Source organism: Ailuropoda melanoleuca, chromosome 7 (genome assembly GCF_002007445.2).
Source record: "Ailuropoda melanoleuca isolate Jingjing chromosome 7, ASM200744v2, whole genome shotgun sequence".
NCBI classification, from domain to species: Eukaryota; Metazoa; Chordata; class Mammalia; order Carnivora; family Ursidae; genus Ailuropoda; species Ailuropoda melanoleuca.
This window is the reverse complement of record NC_048224.1, coordinates 72,477,673-72,498,715: the sequence shown is the minus strand read 5'-3', so window position 1 is coordinate 72,498,715 and position 21,043 is coordinate 72,477,673. Positions and strand designations below refer to the sequence as shown.

The 21,043-nt window shown below is 39.8% G+C and overlaps 1 protein-coding gene across 1 annotated transcript in view; it reads right to left on the bottom strand.

Moving 5' to 3' along the window:
* The window catches only part of FRY (FRY microtubule binding protein), a 258,709-nt gene that overhangs the window by 201,523 nt on the left and 36,143 nt on the right, over positions 1–21,043 (bottom strand). The window contains exon 2 of the mRNA XM_034663782.1: positions 12,151–12,350. Within this exon, the coding sequence (XP_034519673.1) occupies positions 12,151–12,350 (200 nt within the window). The remainder of the gene's footprint in view (positions 1–12,150; positions 12,351–21,043) is intronic.

The following is a 21,043-nucleotide window of genomic DNA, read 5'->3' as shown; positions in this document are numbered from 1 at the left end:
TGGGAAGGAGTGCATGCTACACACTTTCTCAGGGTGTTACTGACAGGTCAGAAGCTCACGTTGGTGAGTAGAGACCATTTCAATCAGCACTGCAGACAAGTCTCCTCTCGGATGGAATCTGGTCACCCAGTGCCATCATCTCAACCAGCAGCTATAGCAAACCCCCAAGTGAAGGGGGAATGCCGCCATTCTGGAATCAGAACTTGGCACACAGAGATAAGCATTTTCACATCTGTTGAAGTTCTACTGTCCATAAGTATCTTGAAGTTTTATTTTCTACATGAGCTATTTCAACACGATGCTTCACACATCTTCTTCTTCACGATTATCATTATATAAAACTCATTACATACCTCAATTTGTGCAGCCAAACAAAACTTCTTAGTCAAAACTTAAATGATCCAATTACTTTAGCTATCAAAAAAAGGTTTGGTTTTCTAGTAAAACAGAAGGCAAACTCTGGAGGTGAAGAATAGAAAAATAAGTAGATCAAAACCTACATACGTACTCTATCTTTTAAAGTGCTATTAAAAGACAATGTTCTGGAACTAGATGGTGGTGAAAGCTGTACAACTTGTGAATACTCATTGAATTGCTCTCTTCGAAAGGATGAATTTTATGGTATGTGAATGTACCTCAATAAAAAGCAATATATCCATTTTAGGTGAATCAAAAATATTTAAAGATTGTAGTACCTTTCTTTTTGTTGTCTTTGATTCCTGGGCTCGGCCACTGAATCATCTTGGAAAAACCTACTAGAACATTCCAGCCCCACTTATGTGATTACAACTAATGAATTGAGTAGAATTCGCCAAAGGCATCAGGAAATACCATCAAATGGGATACTGTGTTTTACGAAATTGTTTAAGCCAGAGACTACAAGATCTATAAGTCAGTAATGATCAAAAATACCTAACAAAACATGTCTTATTATTCTTAACATGACTTGTAGAAATCCAGACTTTTGCTACTTAAAATTACTAAAATGCTACAGTAAAACCTGCTGCCTAAAACTGTATTAATCACTTTCAGGAATGTTAAAATGCAAAATGCTATGTGGAAACATAGAAATATTATATCATAGTGAATGTCCAGATGGGCCTTCAGTGCTCATTACTACGTCATACTATTGAACTTATTTTTATTGGCATTTCCTGTTACTTTAAAATATGATGTTATATTTTCAAATATTCTTTTGTGTTAAAATGAAATCTCCATAAATAGTAAAAAGAAGCACGTAATCTGAAAGAACCAGGCTGAAAATAACTTGAGGACCAAACTTCCCCTGGTTTTGTATTCTCAAGATGAAGAAACTTAAGTAATTTTCTCATAAAGTCACTGGACATAAAAATAAAGGCCCTACCCATGGATGAAATGAATTGGATACTATGAAGTTCAAGGAAAAAGCCCTTTTTTAAAAATTATTTCATAATACTTTGCATATGGTTTATTTGCTGTAAGTTTCGATTGAAATTTTATTATCACAGTGCATTAAATTTCATTTTACCGCTGAGAAGTCCTACTTAACAACCACAAAAGAAATGCTTTTGGTCTATATGATTCCAAGAATACTCATAATAAAGAAAACACACTCTAATTTGAACAGCATACAGAAAAATGGGAGTTTGTGAGCTCATCTGAAAGATCACTTCCTTCAGCAGCTAAATGAAACCTTTCAACAATTCTCTCTCAGTTTAACTACTAATACTATTTTGTTTCTGGTTACGGTGAGCTTCCAGATTTCCGGTGGATGCCTTTAGATAAAGTAGGGGTGCCAGGCTGAGGTGCTTTGCTAAGAAATAGCTATTTTTAAAGTTATTTATTTATAATTTGGACAATGAGCCAGTACTTTGTCAAGTGTAATATAAATATTTCCCATCTGACCAGAATGGTTTCTTAGTCTCCTTTCAGGACAGCATTAGTTTGATTCTATCACTACACTCAATAGGGAACTCAATTTAGAAATTATTTTCATTCTCTTTCAATTTCCCTTATTAGATTTATTGAAGCAAGAGAGGCCTCTATTTAAAGAGAGTGTAACTAAAAACGCTAGCTGCTTGTCCTTCTGGGAAGCCGATTCAAATCCACAGGGAGAATTTGATGCAGAGAGGCATTAAAGCTGGTGTTCTGCTATTTACACATCCTTAGTCAACAGACATGTAACATTTGGTTAGGATAGGAAGATAGGCATATACCACAGTGCAGAAAACACACCAACTTGCAAATTTGGGCATGGCAAAATATCATCGTGAAATATCACACGGTTGAGGTTAGTGACTAGCTATCAGGATACAGGCCTGACTAATTATAATACGTTTTAGGAAGATCTACCATATAAAGATCCAAACTTAATTAGAGGCAGTAATTCTATCCTTCAATTAGTACAGCATGATTTCCTAATTCACAAATTCCTTAAATATTAAGAAGGTTCCTGATGAAAAGATCTGGTATTTTCTGACATTGAGCAGTCTGCAGATAACTCAGCTATCTAAAGAGGTGAAATACAGGATTATGGCTGACTGTTCAAACTTTGTATGTGCCAGAGGTGAAAACACCAGCTCTTTTATAACCACAGAGAGACTGTACCCTAACCTTGGTCTGTTAACTCATGGGATCCGGTCCAAAATCTTAAGAGGAAGCTGGGGTGAGTGTGTATTTCACTTGCCAAAGGCCTTGTTTAGTTAGAACCACAATCGCATTCATTAAAACTGCTAGAACAAACAACTCATCATACATAGTTTGTTGATCGTGGGCTACCAGTGTCATTGTTATAGTGCAACGTCCTGCTCACCTTCAGGGTTCACGGGAGAACTGCCCTGATGCCAGCACTGTGACATCAGCACCCAGGAGGAGATGGAAGCCTGAGACACTGGGCCAAGGAACAAAGGTTTGTCAACAGACGATACTGCCTGAACCTAGAACAACATTAGCATGCAGTAATGCTGTCATTAGCTAATTGCTTGGCCTTTCAACATTGGTGCCAGCTGGCCATGACTGGTGTTCACACAGGTTTGGTCTTAAGGCATGACATATTTCATTACAGATTCATGGTGTGTGGTGCAAGAGAGACTGGCATCCCATATTCTTCAAAGGCACAACAAGAAAATATTTTGTGTTATTTCTAGTTTACTTTTAGTCTTACATTAAAACAGAAATTGCCTTGTTTGTTTTATGTTAGCAAACCTGCTAGAGCATGTTATGTTATGAAGTCTCCATTCCAGAACAACACAGTTAGCATCATTATGAATAAGTGTCTATCACCCTACACCTGTGCTCCAAGCTCAACCCAGCGATAACATCTGGAGGATCCTGCCTGTGTCTTGCTCATTAACTATTTTGTGAGCAGGGGCTATCAAGGCTCAAGCAATCCCAATGATAAATTCTCACATGTTCATATCACTGTGCATCATAAAAGTGTTTTTAAATACCAGAATAGGAGAGGAAGGCAAGCACCACCCTCTTACTCAGTCACAGGCCCTGCTAAAGGACAGGATGAAAGTTAGGTGTGTTTCTTCTTTTGAAGTTGTACACAGATCTTTTCCTTTTCCAGGATTCAATTAAAGTAGAGAACAAATTACTTGCTTTCTGAGTAAGTCTTAGGCAAATTAGAATTTCTTGTTCATCTTGTTGACATTTTATGTTGCTGGACTACAGATCAAGATGAAACCGCTGGTCCAATAGCCGATTTAGTTTCTCCTGCAGTTCCCTGCAAGGATACTGGAAGCTTAAACCAGGGTGGATTTGGTAAGAAATGACTTGATACATCCAGATATGGGAGAATCGATGCCTGTATTTACCACATACATTAGAACTAAATCTGTGCCTGGTTGTCAACATTTCATAGAAAAGAAAACAATAAGGGGTCATATTTAAATGCTTTGTTAGAAGCACAGGCTAGTAAAATCAAGTTTCTTGTTTGCTGGCCAAATTAGAGGAAGGAGGGCAGACAAAAGAGGCGGCCTCAGGAGTGTGGCTGAAAATTCCTGGAAGTTATAACTGAAAGTTATAACATAAATAAATTCTGGGGATATAATGTACAGCATGGCAACTTTAGTGACAACACTGTGTTGTGTATTTGAAAGTTGCCAAGAATGTATATCTTAAAAGTTCTCTTCATAAGAAAAAAATATTTGTAACTGTGTGGCAATGGATGTTACCACATTTATTGTGGTAATCATTTTGCAATATGTACATATTTCAAATCATATGTTATACAGCTGAAACAAATACTAATCTGCCTAAAATGAATTCACTTAAAATTAACATAATGTTACATAATATCATATATATGTCAATTATATCTCAATAAAATGGGAGGAAAAAGAAAATCAATTTGAATTGATGACTCACTTTAAGAGAATTAGATATTTCTCCCTCTGAGGTTTTCAATAAATGTAACACATGAATGAGAAAAAGAAAATTCTTGAAATTTTCTGAACTTGCTTTTACTTAGTTGAATAATACAGCCTTTCACATTTTGGGCCACTGGCTTCCCAGTGTGGCCCCACAAGATGATGTTCCTACTTGTTCCTGAGACCCCTACCTTCAAGAACACAGGACATTTCTGCTTAGGAAGCTTCTGAAAACCATTCTGTGTGGACTCATATCAAATCCCTGATTTCGTTTTCTATGTTTTCACAGTTTATACACAGGTAAGCCTCAAGTATTTTGTTGGAGATACTATGAGATCGTGGGGGTGTTGTCTTCTCTTGTATCCTTTTATTTGCTTGCTTCTGTCGCCTCCCAGAACACAAGTCTCTCCAGACCAGGTCTGCTTAAACCAGCTTTAGCTGTGTCTCACAGCCACGGCAGAGTTCATGACAACCATGTGACAGCAACAGTGAATGGCCAAGGGCAGGCATCCAACTGCCCTGCTCAAGCCTCCATTCTTCTTGAACAAACACGAAGAGAGGAAACACCAGGATGACTTCCACAGAAATATACCAGATTTGGTTAGTTGATACCAACTCTTGAGTGATGACGAGGACGATGATGATGATTTAGCACTTAAGCAGGTGCTAAGGAGTACATCAGGAGCTCCACACATTACCTCTAACCCTCTCAAGGGCTGCGTGTGCTAGGTCCTGCTACTTCAATTTTGCAAACGAGAAAAAAGGGAGATTGGCTGGCTGGCTCAAGGCCACAGAACACTACAGAGGTTGGATCAGGATTCAAATTCAGATCAGACTGAACGAAAAGTTGTTTTGTCTCTACCTTTATCTGTTCTTGTCCATTAAATCTATAAAGTCAAGACTATGGGTACTGTTGATTTTGAAAAGCTGGAGAGTCTTGTTTTTGAAGAGTTTATTGAGAAGGTAATTGCCTGTGACTACGGTGACAGATGCTATATAAATGGAGAGACTCATAGATAACGAGAACGTACATTCAGAGACTGTGTCCAACTGCTAAGAGTCAACCTGACTCTCCTCTTCACATATTGCTAAGGTGAAAAGGGGAGCAGGTGACCATATCAATGAATAATGAGGTATCCTTAGATGCCCCAAGACAGAAGGCCAAGAATCAGTATTTCTTGTACTCAGCAGATTTCAGGGCATCATCTGCTGAGGAGTACAAAGGACAAAACAAAATCCATTATTATCATCAGTTTAGAGGTTGGCAAGAGGACCCTCAGAAGCACAGTTCCCTACAGAGACATTCCTTTTAAGTTACTATATTAATTGTTTCATCTATTCATCCATTTATTCATTCACTCATTTGTCATACAGTCACTCATTCATTTATTCAAAAACTACTACTGTCTATTGTATATAAAGCAGAGTCCTAGACATGGGGACATGGGGTGTGTGTGTGTGTGTGTGTGTGTGTGTGTGTGTTAAAGATGAATCAGGCACAATTACTGCCTCTAAGGAACTTACCAACTAGTAGAGTGTTTCTTCAACTTTAAAAAAATCTAAATCTCTCACCCACCTGCCATAAAAATATATATTTTACACTGTGGTCTGACATACATACATGTGACTCAAAGTTTTGTAAAGCATTATTTATCCTTAAAACCTATAATGTACTCTGATATTTTCTAATACTGTAGTTCAATAAACATGGTAGAGTTTGCTCGAGAGAATGATAGGGTGCTTTGGATAGAGATTTACAGGTGTGTGTATTCACATCTACATAGCTGTATGGAGTCAGCAGGGAAGAAATCAAGCAAACTTTTTCAGATGACGAGGTACTTGAGTGGGACCTTGAAACACAGGCTAAAAGACAGGCAGGAGGAAGAGGTAAGCAGCCATCCAGGAAGGAGGCAGCACACGGAAATGCACAGTGGCAGGCAAGCATGGACTTGAAACATGGCTTGGTAAAGGTGCAAGGGGGAAGTAAGACAGGTCATAGTCAAATCAAGGAGTGAAAGAGTGTGAAACAAAGTTTTGAACAAGGAAATGAAAAGGACAGGGTTGTATTTAGGGAAAATTCATCAGACAGGATCAGAAGAGGAAGAATTGGTGACAATCCCCTCACACTTCCTTTTATGCATTTTAAGGTCACTCCACCTTGCCATGGGAACTTCTGCTTACATATGACCCACACAGTGCAAAGGCCCACCCTAGCCTTACCTGCATGAGAAGGAAACCAAGAATTCTACAGAAGACTGGCAGGAAAATGGACTAAGGAAACTCAAAATCTCATGTGCTATAAACACTTGGAAATGTTGAATGAAATGTAGGATTTCTTTTTTTTTTTTTTAATGCAGAAATAAGTTCACCAGAAAGGAAAAGGGAAATGAAGAGCAAGAAAACATGAGGTGACATAGTGGCTGCCCAGGGAGAGAACTATTGGTCTCATTATCCTGAAGGCTTTTTTTGTTGCCCACTTGGGGACAGGAAACAAAACTGTGGGCCTTGAGAGGTGGGACCCTGAAAATAAGACACATACAGAAAGTCTGGTGCTTAAAATGAAACAATGCATAGAGAAAAATCTATCCACTGGCACAGGAAGATAAAAGATATTCCATTGATCCCTGCCTGGGTTCTGGGTAAAAACAGCAACAACATCTTCCTGGAAAATCTGAAATCATTGTCCCAAGTCTTACATGAATTTGGGGTTTACTTGTATCACCTTCTGTGTGCATAAACTCCCAAACCATCATAATATTTGGCCCCAGATAGTGATAATTCTGGGGGTAATCTAAAAGAGGACAGAAAAAATGTAGTTTAAGGTGATCAAAGACATAAAATAGAAATCATAAACTTAAGAAAGGAACAAAATACACCTAACTAGATTTTATTTTTATTTTTTAATTCATGTTTTTCAGTATTTATTTGAGAGAGAGAGGGAGAGTGAGCGAGCAAGAGAGAGCATGAGCAGAGGAAGAGGGAGAAGCAGACTCCCTGCTAAGCAGAGAGCCCGATATGGGGCTCGATTCTGGGACTCTGGGATCATGACCTGAACAGAAGGCAGATGCTTAACCAACTGAGCCACCCAGGTGCCCCCCAACTAGATTTTAAAAGAGAACCAGCAGCACTTCCAGAAATGAAAAACAGAGTCACCAAAATTATAATTCTTAATGGGCAAATTAAACAACAGATTAGACACGCCTAAGAGAGTGTTGAGGATGGACCTGAGAAAATTACTCAGAATGCAGTAGCAAGAGACAAGAGGCAGAAATAATAAAAGAAGGGTAAAAAAAAAATGAAATACAGCATAAGGTTCAAAATACATCTCAAAGGAATACCAGAAAAAAAGAAGAGGGAAAGTGGAGGACTGGCAATACTCAAGTAATTAATGGCTAAGAATTTTCCAGAATTGATGAAAGTTATGAAACCTCAATTCAAGAAGCATGGGAGTCTCAAACAAGAAAATAAAAATAACTCCACATCCAAACAGAGTGTAGTGAAACTGAAGAACACTACAGACAAAGAGAAAAACCATAAAAGCAAACAGGGAACAAAGTCAAACATCCAGAAATAACAAATCAGCCAAAGACTTTGCCACAGCAATGATAATGGCAACATAGTGAAATATATCAGCAGAAGTCTGGGGGTGGGGGAGTAAATGTCAAACTAGAATTCTATTCCCAGCTGAACTATCACTGACAGCCGAGGGAGAAATAAAGCCCTCTTAGATAAACAAGACCAAGTGATTCACCACCCACTGACTCTTACTTAAAGAACTACAAAAAAACATATTTTGGGAAGAAGATAATTTAAACAGAGGGAGAGAATAGGAGGCAAAAGGAATGAGCATCCATTGTATTATTTTCCGTACTTTTTCTGATCTGAAATAAAAATATAAAAAAAAGCCACAGATGACCCAATTTAGCTTGTTTAAAACACTTTGCTTGGGAAAGGTGAAATAACGGTAAGACTGGATAAGAGCAAATGCTATCAACTAAGCCCATGAAGCAATAAAAGTAGAATAAAATGATTGATTAACCCATAAATATTAATAAATATGACCTGAGCATCTTTGGAGCAAACAGAACAGTACTTTTAACCCAGTGAAAGATGTTTACAAAGAAAAAAATCTAAAATTTAATTTTGGTAGGACACCTTTATTTCCCGTCCTTTTCTTTCTTTTTTTTTTAAAGTTAGCTATTTGTATATTGGAAATTCATAAATACAATTTTAACACTGTGTATAACTGATCCCATGCAGTCTAACTGATGTGGAATTTTGAAGAATTTAGTCTTATAAAAGTAAACTGAAAAGTACAAATTCCTGAGTATTGCCACAAGTAATAAATCTATACTTCTATTTTTTTAAAAAATTACCCTTACTACTCCCATACAAGTTTTAATAACATCAAAGACAACAGAATACAATGTTGTGATTTGATATAAACCTACATAAACTCAGGCTTTTAAAGGATTCAATGTCTTTCACATAGACCTAACTCAGCAAGAGAAATAGTAGGGGACATTTATTGGAATTCACTTTAACCATATTAAACATACATCAAAAATAACACCTCTTGCTATGGCTACAGAACAAAATGCCAAATACACATTAATACTTTTTGAATCCAGTAGCAAGCCACAGAATCTACTCACATTTATCGTCCCATAAGTAAGCAAATACAAGGACAAAAATTACTAAGCATTTTCCAGCAGAGCAGAAATGGATATGGCACGGAAGCTCACATCTCTGCCCAAAAATATGAAGGCAATAAACAGTCCCTTTTTATAAAAAGCGACAATACTAAAAATTGATTGATACGTTTCTTGAGCTAGAAACATAATGTTCTTCTATTTGGCCCTCAGCATCTAGGGGACTCTTCCCCTCAGTGCACCATGAAGATTTGCTAATGAACAGGACTTATACTTTTTCTTTTCCATTTTTCTTGTTTGGCGATATTTAAGTTGTCTCACTGAAAGGGATCAAAATGCCTACCTCTAATTAAAGGAATGCTGTGGCACATATTAGTTGCTCAGACATAATGTTTACTCCAAGAAGAGAATGCCACGCAAATAAATTCCAAGCTAGTAAAGATCAGAAAGTTAAACCCAAACTATTTTACTTGGTAAGTTCTCAAATAATGACATATAAGCTATTATTTTGGAAAGACAGATGGCTCAAAAGATGTCAGGGCCCTGCCTTCTTAGCATTTCTTTCAACGTTTGTAGAACTTCCCAGTTCCTTAGGACAATTCACCATGCCACACGACTTCAGAGAACCCTGATCTGCCACTGTTAGGAAGTGACATGACTCTTCTTTGTGCCTTCCCGCTCTCTGCTCCTTAAACTCCCCCTTGACACTGGAGCAAGGTGGCTTCTCACCCTCCACCAGGCTGCATAGCCTCAGCATTTCTTGAGGTGCTCAGAGGGTTCCAAGGCTCGGCACAGTTATGGGCAAGGAGAACTTGGGTATTTGATTTCTGGCTGATTAAGTTATTGGAGAGCCCTGTGTTGGTTTGTTCTAAGACATTAACGAAGGTATCCGCACAAGGATGACCACATAAAGACTGGCAACTGAATGTAGAGGGTTCAGAGGTGGGCTCATCCAGCCTGAGTTCAAGTCAACGCTATGTGACCTTGGGTGTCTTTGCCCACTCTGTGCCAACATTTCCCATCTGTAAATGGGGATATAAATACCACCTACCTAAGGTCACTGTGAAGATTAAAGGAGACAATAAATTAAGCCCAGTGCCTGGCACATAGTAAGTACTCCAGGAATATTAGCTATTATTATTAGCAGTAAGAATAACAGAAAAAAAAATTTTAAAAATGAGTGAAAGGGGAAAAGATACTGTACTAAGTTTTAAAGGATTAAAACTACAAAACCAAGAAACCTTCTATAAAATAGGAAGCTAGAACTCATGAAGATAACCTCCATTGATTTAATAAAAACATTTATTTATTTAATTTGTTTATTTTCTTGCTTGCTTGCTTGCCGGGGGTGGGCGGGGGGACACACAAGCAGGGGGACCAGCAGGCAGAGGGAGAAGCAGGCTCCCCACTGGGCAGGGAGCCGGATGCAGGACTTAATCCCAGGACCCTGAGATCATGACCTGAGCTGAAGGCAGATGCTTAACCAACTGAGCCACCCAGGCGTGTCTCTAAATAAAAAATTTAAAATGCAAAATTTGTAACTTTCAGGCAACCACATATTTAACAAATATTCTTGAATTTTGGCTCCCAAACCTTAAATTGTGATTCTTACAAAGGTCTTTTTTCCTTTTTTTTTTTTTTTAAGATTTTATTTATTTATTTTACAGAGACAGCCAGCGAGAGAGAACACAAGCAGGGGGAGTGGGAGAGGGAGAAGCAGGCTCACAACAGAGGAGCCTGATGTGGGGCTTGATCCCATAACGCCAGGATCACGCCCTGAGCTAAAGGCAGACGCTTAATGACTGCACCACCCAGGCGCCCCCCCCTTTTTTTTTTGAGAGGGAGAGTGGAGGGTTAGGGGCAGAGGGAAAGGGAGAGAGAGAATTTCAAGCAGACTCCATGCTGAGCGCAGAGTCCAACGTGGGGCTCGATCTCACAACCCTGAGATCACTATCTGAGCCAAAACCAAGAGTCAGACACTTAACAGACTGAGCCACCTAGGGGACCCCACAAAGGTTATTATTTTTTTTTAGAGAAAGAGAGAGAGAGTGATCGCCAGCAGACAGAGGGGCAGAGGAGGAGGGAGAAACAGACTCCCCGCTGAGCAGGGAGCCCGATGTGGGGCTCGATCCCGGGACCCTGGGATCATGACCTGAGCCAAAGGCAGACGCTTAACCGACTGAGCCCCCCGGAACCCCCACAAAGGTTATTTTTAACAGATAATGTTGAGCATCATCCATTACGTATTTTTTCAAAGACCTATGTTGTGGGTTCAATAGAATTATATTCAATTATTTTAAGCCCTGATGCTGTAAAGCCAACCTCACATCATCTCATGCCCCAGTATGAGGTACAAAGCCGAGTTTCATAGAAAAAGCTGTGTCATTCGGAATTCCTTTCCTTTTCTCTTATTGTGTGTGTCCCGAGAAGGTCAGAAAACAAGTAATCTGAATCTACCAATTGGACTTTCTTCCTTCCGACTGTCCTTTTGAGATTCAGGACTCTTGTCTGTAGAGCCCTTGTTAGAGCAATTCACATAAGGTTGAAACACAGGCCTTACTTTGTAGCAGAATCATCTGCAAAAAAGATACTGACGTCCAAGGACATTATCTGTCTAATAAGGGACCTAAAGGTAAGTGAGCCGAGAATCTCCTGTCCTCCAATTTTCAGAAAACAAAGAGGTGTTTCTGAATGACTCACCAAATAACTTCTTCAGACAATACATCACTGAGACCGTATGTTCTCAAACTGGGAGTCCAGGCAGCCACTTGAAGAATGATTTTTTTTTTCTCATTTACTTTAAAAACAGACAAAAGATTTTGACTAAAGTGTATGTACATAGCAGAGACCCTGAACACAAATTTTCTAGGATTCCTCCTTATTGTTAAATTATGCTTATTAGTCTTAACTGTCGTAGAGAAACAGGCTACTTAAATGTATTTGCCAAGGACTGTTTTGAAGTCCTTGACTCTCATTTTCTTTTCTTAAATCAGGAGACTTCATTATAACTTTTTAAAAATTTACCTATGGTATCAAAACCACCTTGGGAAATCAGGGGAAAAGCAATCCATCTCTTCTTGGAGCTGTAAAATCTACTATATTTAGTGTAAAGATGAATTTTAAAGGGTGTCGTGGCATAAACTCACCAGAGGCTCTGCCATAATGATGCGAATCTTGCGCTCAGCTTGAGTGGTGAAGTTGACAAATAAACTCTTGAGGACATATTCTCCTGGTTTGCTGTCTGGGTCCACATTGATGGGTAACATGGCTGGCGGCCCTTTCTCTCTCTGCGTGCCAGAAACAGGTGGAACTGGAGGTTTGATATAACCGTTGCCAACTGGAGAAGCTGAAAAATATAACAGATGTTCTTACTGGCTGAAAGTAACATCATAAATATCCAGAATGGCTGTATTAAAACATAAACATAAGGATATGAATTGTATCAAGAAAGCTGCGCTTCATGTCATAACTTGGCCTTATTCTTTAGGAATGGTGTCAGAATTTAATTATTTTGATCACATTAAGTTTGCATTATGCTGTGTTTGATAATCTCAAAGTACTTCCGGTTATCACATTGCTTTAGGTAAATTACCTTGTAAGCACACAATACAGCTGAGAAATCCTATGACAGTTAAGATGTTTTTTTGCTTCTTTTTTATGTCCCAGGGAAATGGACTAAGAAAATGTATATGGAAAAAAAACACGATTTCTTGTTCTGGTTTTCCTAATGGCCAGGAGCACTCTGTGCTTTATTCTAATTATGGAAGAAACTCAAAAGTTTCCATGAACCCAGAAGCTTCAGAAACCCAGCTGGCTCTTTCTCCTGAAAGAGATGCCCTTCTTGAAAGATAAAAGGCTCAGGCAGTGCCCCATCTACGCCATTCAAGATGTAGATTCAACTCTTCACACGCACTACCCTTTGGTCCAAGTTGGGATGTCTCCCCTCAACCCTTTGGAAAGATTGTAGATTCCCTATTTGGATTAGATCTTGAAGAGAGGGAGCTGTCACAGTCCCCGGTAAGTGGCCTCCTTTCAGAGTGCAACAGAGCCAATTATTTTAATTTGAGAGAGAAAAGAATTTTTATTCATAAATGAAAATTTCATGTCTCTCCACTTTGGACTACACTTTGGCATGTCAAACACTAACACGCACCACCTCCTTCCACCTAAGTACCTGGGATATGGTGGGGTATGACAGTCAATGAAAGAAACAGAGTTAAACATGGTTTAGGACAGAGGCATCAAAAGTGCTAAGGACAGGATGATGATAAAGCAGACTTTTTTTTTTTTTTTAAAGGAAGACGATCTAGTTCAGGATGACTGGATACAAAGATTAAGAAAGAGTGAAGAAAAAGTGAATTTCCAGTTTGGATACTGGTTTGGATATCAAGAGGATGGTGGTGTATCATTGATAATAAAAGAGAAAAAGATCCAGAAAGCTGAACTCTTTTTTCAAAATGACAAATTAAAGGCTTCTCCTTCCTTCTTTCTATCCCAAGTGAAATTCTGAGGAAGCCAAGCAAAAATTTTATTTATTTTATTGAATGGCAAAGCTGTTCTCATCCTAAGTTATAGCTTCTCCCTTCTCTTTCCTCCTCTTTCCCTATGCTCCCTCCTCTCCATTCCATTTAACCTGCCATGCAGGCCCAGGGGTTCCTTACTTCTGAAGGGTCTTCCCATATCTCAACTACCACTAAACTTTATGGTGTGTCACATTATAAAAATAAAATACGTCTTCAGCATAGCATTCCATTTCTTCTCCATTCTTATGAGTCCATCCTTGTCCAGGCCCTTGGAGACTTATGGCATGATGACTATAGTAGCCCCTTTGCTGACTTTCTTTCATTCATTTTACATATCAAACAAAACTTCCTTTCCCATGGCTTTAATCATAACACTTTTTTGCTCAAGATTTTCAGTGGCTCTTAATTATTACCCAGCTTCAAACACCTGGCCTGGTTTTGACAGCCTTCCATAGATTGCCTCCACCCAGCACCCAAGTCATGCTGATGCCCTGGCTGGCCCGTGAGCACACTGTTCTCCCTTGTGCCTCCTTTCCACTCTGCTCTGCTCATCTAATTCTCTTGTCCTTTCAGAACCAATGTCTAGATCCATATCCACAAAACCCACCCCAGGCCACCCTTCACTGATTAGTATGTATTATAAATTTAAACATTTAACTCACGCTCTTTGGCATCATACACCCTACATTACCTAAGACAGACTCCTAAGACAGCAGACAAGTGAAGTAATTATCAGTTGGTCCCATAGTTTGTCCCAGGTGTGGCCCTGTAACCGAACCATATATTCTGCTAAATGTATCCCCTGAAAGCTCCCCAACAAAACTGTCACCTCCTGGTCTAACACAGAGTTCTTCACACAGATAATACTCAGTAGATCTCCTTAAATAACTACGTACAATGACAGCTAACTATTTCTGTACATCTTGAAGTGATTCACAGGGAGGGAGCTCTCACAGAAGAATCCGTAGAGTCTTTAAGGGAGGAGGGTGCAGTATTTGCAATCGAGAGTCAGCAGTTAAATGGCATTCCAAGTGACTCCCTAAAAGTCATGACTTACCCTAATTGGACATATTCAAAATCAGGTGATGCCAGTGAAATGCTGGTCACCCGTCTGCTTTACCTGCTCTCTCTCAGTGCAGGTGTCTTTTGGAAGTGGGAAGCCTCCCAAGGCCAAATTACAAAGGGACATAAGGGTTCCATGAGATATCTTCCTAATGTTATCAAGGGCATTGTGCCATAGGCCTGGAAACTGGAATATAAACTGAGAAAGTCTAAGTGAAGGGCAATCTTTCATTACCTTTAGTTTTCCAGAGGATTTAATCCATTTCTAGAAGACAGCACGAATCAGGTTGATGTAATATACAATTGCAAGATCAGATCCATAATTATAAGACTCTGGGGCCCAAAAGTCATTAACCACAGTGAGAGGATTTTCATGTGTGACCTCTGGCAGTCCGCCTGCAACATCGCATTTTGAACCAGAGAGCCGAAATCCAGATACCGGAATGTCTCTCAGATGAATATTCCATTTAAATGGCCAAAGTACCAAGTCACTGCTGTCAGAAAAAAACCTTAGTCCCCTGTACTACAAAGCCAGACATCCCTGTGAGTACAAAAGTCTGCATAACCTTAGCGAGCTGGGACTAGCCTAGCCCAGCAGAGCCCCGTGCCAGCACTGACGGAGGTTCAGGGGCGGGGACCCATCACTGCTGTTTCAAACATATCCGCTCAGCAGACGGAGATGCAGTAACATTTAATGGGGTAAGTGTCCTTGAACAAGATCCACTCTGTTTTAATAACTCCTCTTTGTCCTACACTAATTAACTCATAACAAACCCTAGCCTTTTGTCAGAATGATTTTCAAAAGTAAACATATGACATAGCACCTTTCAATAACGCTGTTATCTGGTGACAAAACAGTTGAGAACCAGGAAGCACGTGCTGTCTGGTGGTCAAAATTGAGTCCTAAAGTCCATACCAGTCCAAACATTAGAACATTACTACGAGAAAAACATCGTGAGATTCTCCCTCTGCACCTGCTTGCTTTTAATCTATTTATAATTAAGATCAACGGTCTAGTTTTTTACGTTCATGAGAGTCTGGAAACAGAAAATTACAAGGGAAAGAGGCGACATCTTTGGGTAGAAACTCTAAGCGCAAAAGAAGGAAAAACATGGCACTACGCTAACAAGCGTCCCGAACTTAGCAATGAACTTGCACGAAGCCAAACATGACTACTTTACATTGCATTTTAAAGGGCTGCAGAATCAGGCGCTCCGACAGGTGTGGGGGCAGTGACGTGCCTGTCCGGCATGTTGTCACAACTGAGATTCCAAGACGAACACCCTAACTCCCGGGAAAAGGCGACAGGAAGTTTGGTAATATAGTCCTGTACTGGAGAAGGTGGGAAAAAGACTGATGTAGATTTCCAAAAGACAAGCCTACAAAAAAGGTTTGGATGCATAATAGAATTTAGAATTAAGCTTAAGAATTTAGCTATGAAGAATGACATCTCTTTCCTCATAGGTCTGATTTTTAACTGGCACTTATTTTTGATGGAAACAGACATATCGCCCATTCAGTACCAGCCACACGTTGGCCCCTTTCCAGCTTGGCCAATGCAGGCGGTCACTGTCTGAATCGAAGCTTCCCCACCGACAGTGCTTCCACCGCCTTCTGTCCAGCCGGGCCAGCATGTCCACCCACCCTTCAGGGTCCAGGTCAGGGATTCCCTCCCTGACCTGGCAGGTCCCGGCCACCCAGCTGCCCCCGTGACAGGGCCTCTGGAAATAGGGATCCCTGCTCATGAAAGTGTTCTGACAGGTCACCGTTACCTCATCTTCCCCACCTCAAAATATATGTTGATGGAACAATGTAATTTGCTAGACTGAAAACTCCTCTCATTTTAATCTCCTGCATGGGGTACCTTTTTGAGCTTCATCTCCATCTGCTTTTAGCCTCTCTCCTTTTCTTCTTCAGCTCATCTTCCCATCTGCACACATCAGCTCAATGTCCCTCGGAAGTCACCCAAACCGGGGTTCCTGTGGGTGGGGAGCTGAGGTGGGGGCCCGAAGGAGAGCATCATGTTCAGCCATTAACCTGGACTCTACTTATCAAATCTTTTGGAAATTTGCTTTCTTTTTAGATTTTCTCATTTACGTTTTATTTTTATTTTTTAATGTTTTTTAATTTTATTATGTTAGTCACCATACAGTACATCTCTGGTTTCTGATGTAAAGTTCGATGATTCATTAGTTGCGTATAACACCCAGTGCACCATGCATTACGTGCCCTCCTTACTACCCATCACCAGTCTATCCCATTCCCCCACCTCCCTCCCCTCTGAAGCCCTCAGTTTGTTTCTCATAGTCCATAGTCTCTCATGTTTCATTCCCCCTTCTGATTACCCCCCCTTTCTTTATTCCTTTCTTCCCCTACGGATCTTCCTAGTTCTTATGTTCCATAGATGAGAGAAACCATATGATAATTGTCTTTCTCTGCTTGACTTATTTCACTTAGCATTATCTCCTCCAGTGCTGTCCATGTTGCAGCAAATGTTGAGAAATCGTTCTTTCTGATAGCTGAGTAATATTCCACTGTATATATGGACCACAACTTCTTTTTTTTTCTTTTTTTTTTCAATGATTTTTTATTATATTATGTTAGTCACCATACAGTACATCCCCGGATTCCGATGTAAAGTTCGATGCTCCATTAGTTGCGTATAACACCCAGTGCACCATGCATTACGTGCCCTCCTTACTACCCATCACCAGTCTATCCCATTCCCCCACCTCCCTCCCCTCTGAAGCCCTCAGTTTGTTTCTCATAGTCCATAGTCTCTCATGTTTCATTCCCCCTTCTGATTACCCCCCCTTTCTTTATTCCTTTCTTCCCCTACGGATCTTCCTAGTTCTTATGTTCCATAGATGAGAGAAACCATATGATAATTGTCTTTCTCTGCTTGACTTATTTCACTTAGCATTATCTCCTCCAGTGCTGTCCATGTTGCAGCAAATGTTGAGAAATCGTTCTTTCTGATAGCTGAGTAATATTCCACTGTATATATGGACCACAACTTCTTTTTTTTTCTTTTTTTTTTCAATGATTTTTTATTATATTATGTTAGTCACCATACAGTACATCCCCGGATTCCGATGTAAAGTTCGATGCTCCATTAGTTGCGTATAACACCCAGTGCACCATGCATTACGTGCCCTCCTTACTACCCATCACCAGTCTATCCCATTCCCCCACCTCCCTCCCCTCTGAAGCCCTCAGTTTGTTTCTCATAGTCCATAGTCTCTCATGTTTCATTCCCCCTTCTGATTACCCCCCCTTTCTTTATCTCTTTCTTCCCCTACCGATCATCCTAGTTCTTATGTATGGACCACAACTTCTTAATCCAGTCATCTGTTGAAGGGCATCTCGGTTCCTTCCACGATTTAGCTATTGTGGACAATGCTGCTATGAACATTGGGGTGCATATGGCCCTTCTCTTCACTATGTCTCTATCTTTGGGGTAAATACCCAGTAGTGCAATGGCTCATTTACATTTTAATCTTGGATTGAACATGTTCGAATTTTTCTCCATTGCATTCTTATATCTTAAATGGGTTTGTTGATGTTGTTATTTTGTCCCAAATTCTGTTTCTATTTGGTTCTGCTGGATGGCTTCAGGGGGTGCTTTCTCTCTTTCCCTGAGTCTTTATTTCTTATAGTGAACAGGCTCCATTCCTTAGTCTGTAAGACATCTCTTTTCGGCTTTTGTGGCCCATTCATTACTTCTTTATTAGATCTATTTCTGACTGTAAGCGATGATCTTTCAAGCATGACCTTTTTTTCCCAGCGTCACTGCCTAATGGCTTGCCTTTTAGGCTGGCTGTTTTTAGCTGGCTAAGGTCTTCAGTCCACTTTCCTTGAATTACCAACATTTCCAGGAATTACTAACTTCCTAACTGCAACACCAATACAAACACCCCACAACTCATAGTTCAGCTACATTTTTATTATGTCACCAAAAGGAAAGTTAATGTCATAATGAGTTTCCTCATATGAATGTCCCAGAGGCTAAAAGTGGCACTATTTGTTATAGGAAAACAATTGGTTTTCTCAGTCAGATTTTCTGAAGTTAATACCATTACTCATTAGAGGCTACCATTCATTCATTCATTCATTCATTCATTCATTCATTCATTCATTCTGACCAATCTTTATTTAATGAGTACTTAGGTTTCACAAACTGTTCTAGGCCCTGGGAAGGTAGCAGTGAATAGAATAGATGGTTCCTGACCTCACGGAGTTTATGGTTGGCTGAAGCAGGGCCATGCAATCTGCAATTTTGTGTACACATGCACACACACACGCACAGTCAGACTACAGTATGTTCAAAAAAAAAAAAAAAAGGAAAATTAACCAGAGTGAGAGGAGAGAGGAATGTTCAGATGTTTTAGTTTGGAATTGCTCTGGAGAGGAATGAAAGCCGTGTGCCTTCTTGGTGTCTAAGAAAATCCAAACACCATTTGGCTTGGGCAGGATCTGCTTTTCCAGCCCATCCCTTTGGCCCACCCTCTTCTGTGTCAGTTCTGGTGGAGAATTTTAACCAGGCTGCAAAAGGCAGGAACCAAATGTCCATCCTGACGCACAGCTCCTCTGCCTTCCTCCACAAAGTATGTGACTCTGGAAAGACGGCCATCTTTGTCTGCTTTTCTCCAGCTTATAAAGATGGACAAGCACTGAGCCAGTTGTTCAAAACACTCAATACTGTTTCTGATGTTCCCATAACTAGAAGCAGCCTCTGAGCATTTGAAATAAAAAAAAAAAATGGTTTTCTTTTCTTTGGAAGTGCCCCTGAGATTATATGGTGGTAACTATTCCAAGTAGCTACTCGTCTTAGAAATGGAGGTTCACTTAAACGATGTTATTTCCTAGAGATCAATGTAACCTATCTTTCAACAGAGGAGTAAATTGATTAGAGTTCTTTGTTCACAGTGGGATATACATTATTCTTTCTGCCAGTTCTCAGGGACTCATTCCTTTTGTAGGTTCTGAGGGCAAATCCCATTAGTACCCAAGTGCTGGGATCCTTCTTTAGGACCTAATGTTCACCCCAAATCCTTCTTTTTCCTGTAAGACTTATTTTTGTTTACTGGCATTACAGGAACATTTCATAAAACATAACAAACCAAGAATGACGCAGCTACTGTGAGAACATGTCACACTGTGTATAGAACTATAATAAATTGTCCACTAATGCATTTATGAGGGTGCTTAAGAAATGGCATTTTAAAAGGTACTGCAAATACTCAAAATGACCAGAAACTTCAAAAGTCATGCAAAATAAATTAGGATAAAAAGGAAAAATCTTCCAAATGTGATAGGAAGAATTATTTTCCTCTGAAGAGTATTATTAAGAAATGGAAAATGTTGGGATAAGAAGAAACAATTAGTTTGAGCAACAGAAAAATATTTCTTAACAAAGAGATGGATGATTCCTAATTTTATATATTTCAAAATCAGTCAAGAAGAGAATACAAGGTAAAAATACTCAGAAATGCTTTTTGCCCTGGAAGAAAAATATAATCAGTGACACATTAAGTTCTTCTTAATTTCTATGTAATTCTTGTAATGTGAAATATTCCTCCCAGTTTTGTTGATAAAATATTCTTCCTTTCTCTTCCACTACTTAGTTCTCTCAGTCCTATAGTTCTCAAATTGTGTTCCTTCAAGTTTCAGGGTCCACAAGATATCTCTAGGGTAATTAATGTCTTTAATCCTCAGAAATAATCCTAGGCTAAACAATCTCACTTTTACAAAAAAACCAGGTAGGTTGAGAGAGATGAAGTGTCTTGCCTAAGGTCACAGAGTGGCTGACCCAGGATCTGATCCCATGTTTCTCTAACAGCATATATTCTGAGCTTCTTTTATGACCCTGAATTTAAAAACAAGCCAGTTGTCTATGATGAAGACTGAATAAAGTAAGTTCCCTTACTTTGGCCCTGGTACGAGCCAGTTTGGGGATGAAGAAATAAAATATAAATGTGACTTGGAGAATGAAGCTTCCTATAGATTAGTATAGGTGGTGATTTTCTAGAAAGGCTAACAAAACTGCCAGCCATGGAGGTCCCTCCTGCCAAGTTGTCTGCCCTCTTAAACTTGAATGCATCTTTTAGCCAGTAGAAGGGCTTTGGGAAGGGCTAGAAGTACAAAAAAAGAGTTAAGAATTGAAGACCCGTGGGGCACCTGAGTGGCCGCCCAGTCGGTCGGGCAGCTGCCTTCGGCTCAGGTCATGATCCCAGGGTCCTGGGACTGGGCCTCACATTGGGCTCCCTGCTCAGCGGAGAGCCTGCTTCTCCCTCGCCCTCTCCTCCTCCCTCTGCTTGTGCTCCCCCCCTGTCAAATAAATAAATAAAATCTTAAAAAAAAAAATTGAAGACCCATAAAATATATGAAATCTGATTACTGACACACCTTAGAAAGGTCTAGAGACTACCCCTTCCAAGATATACTGATGATA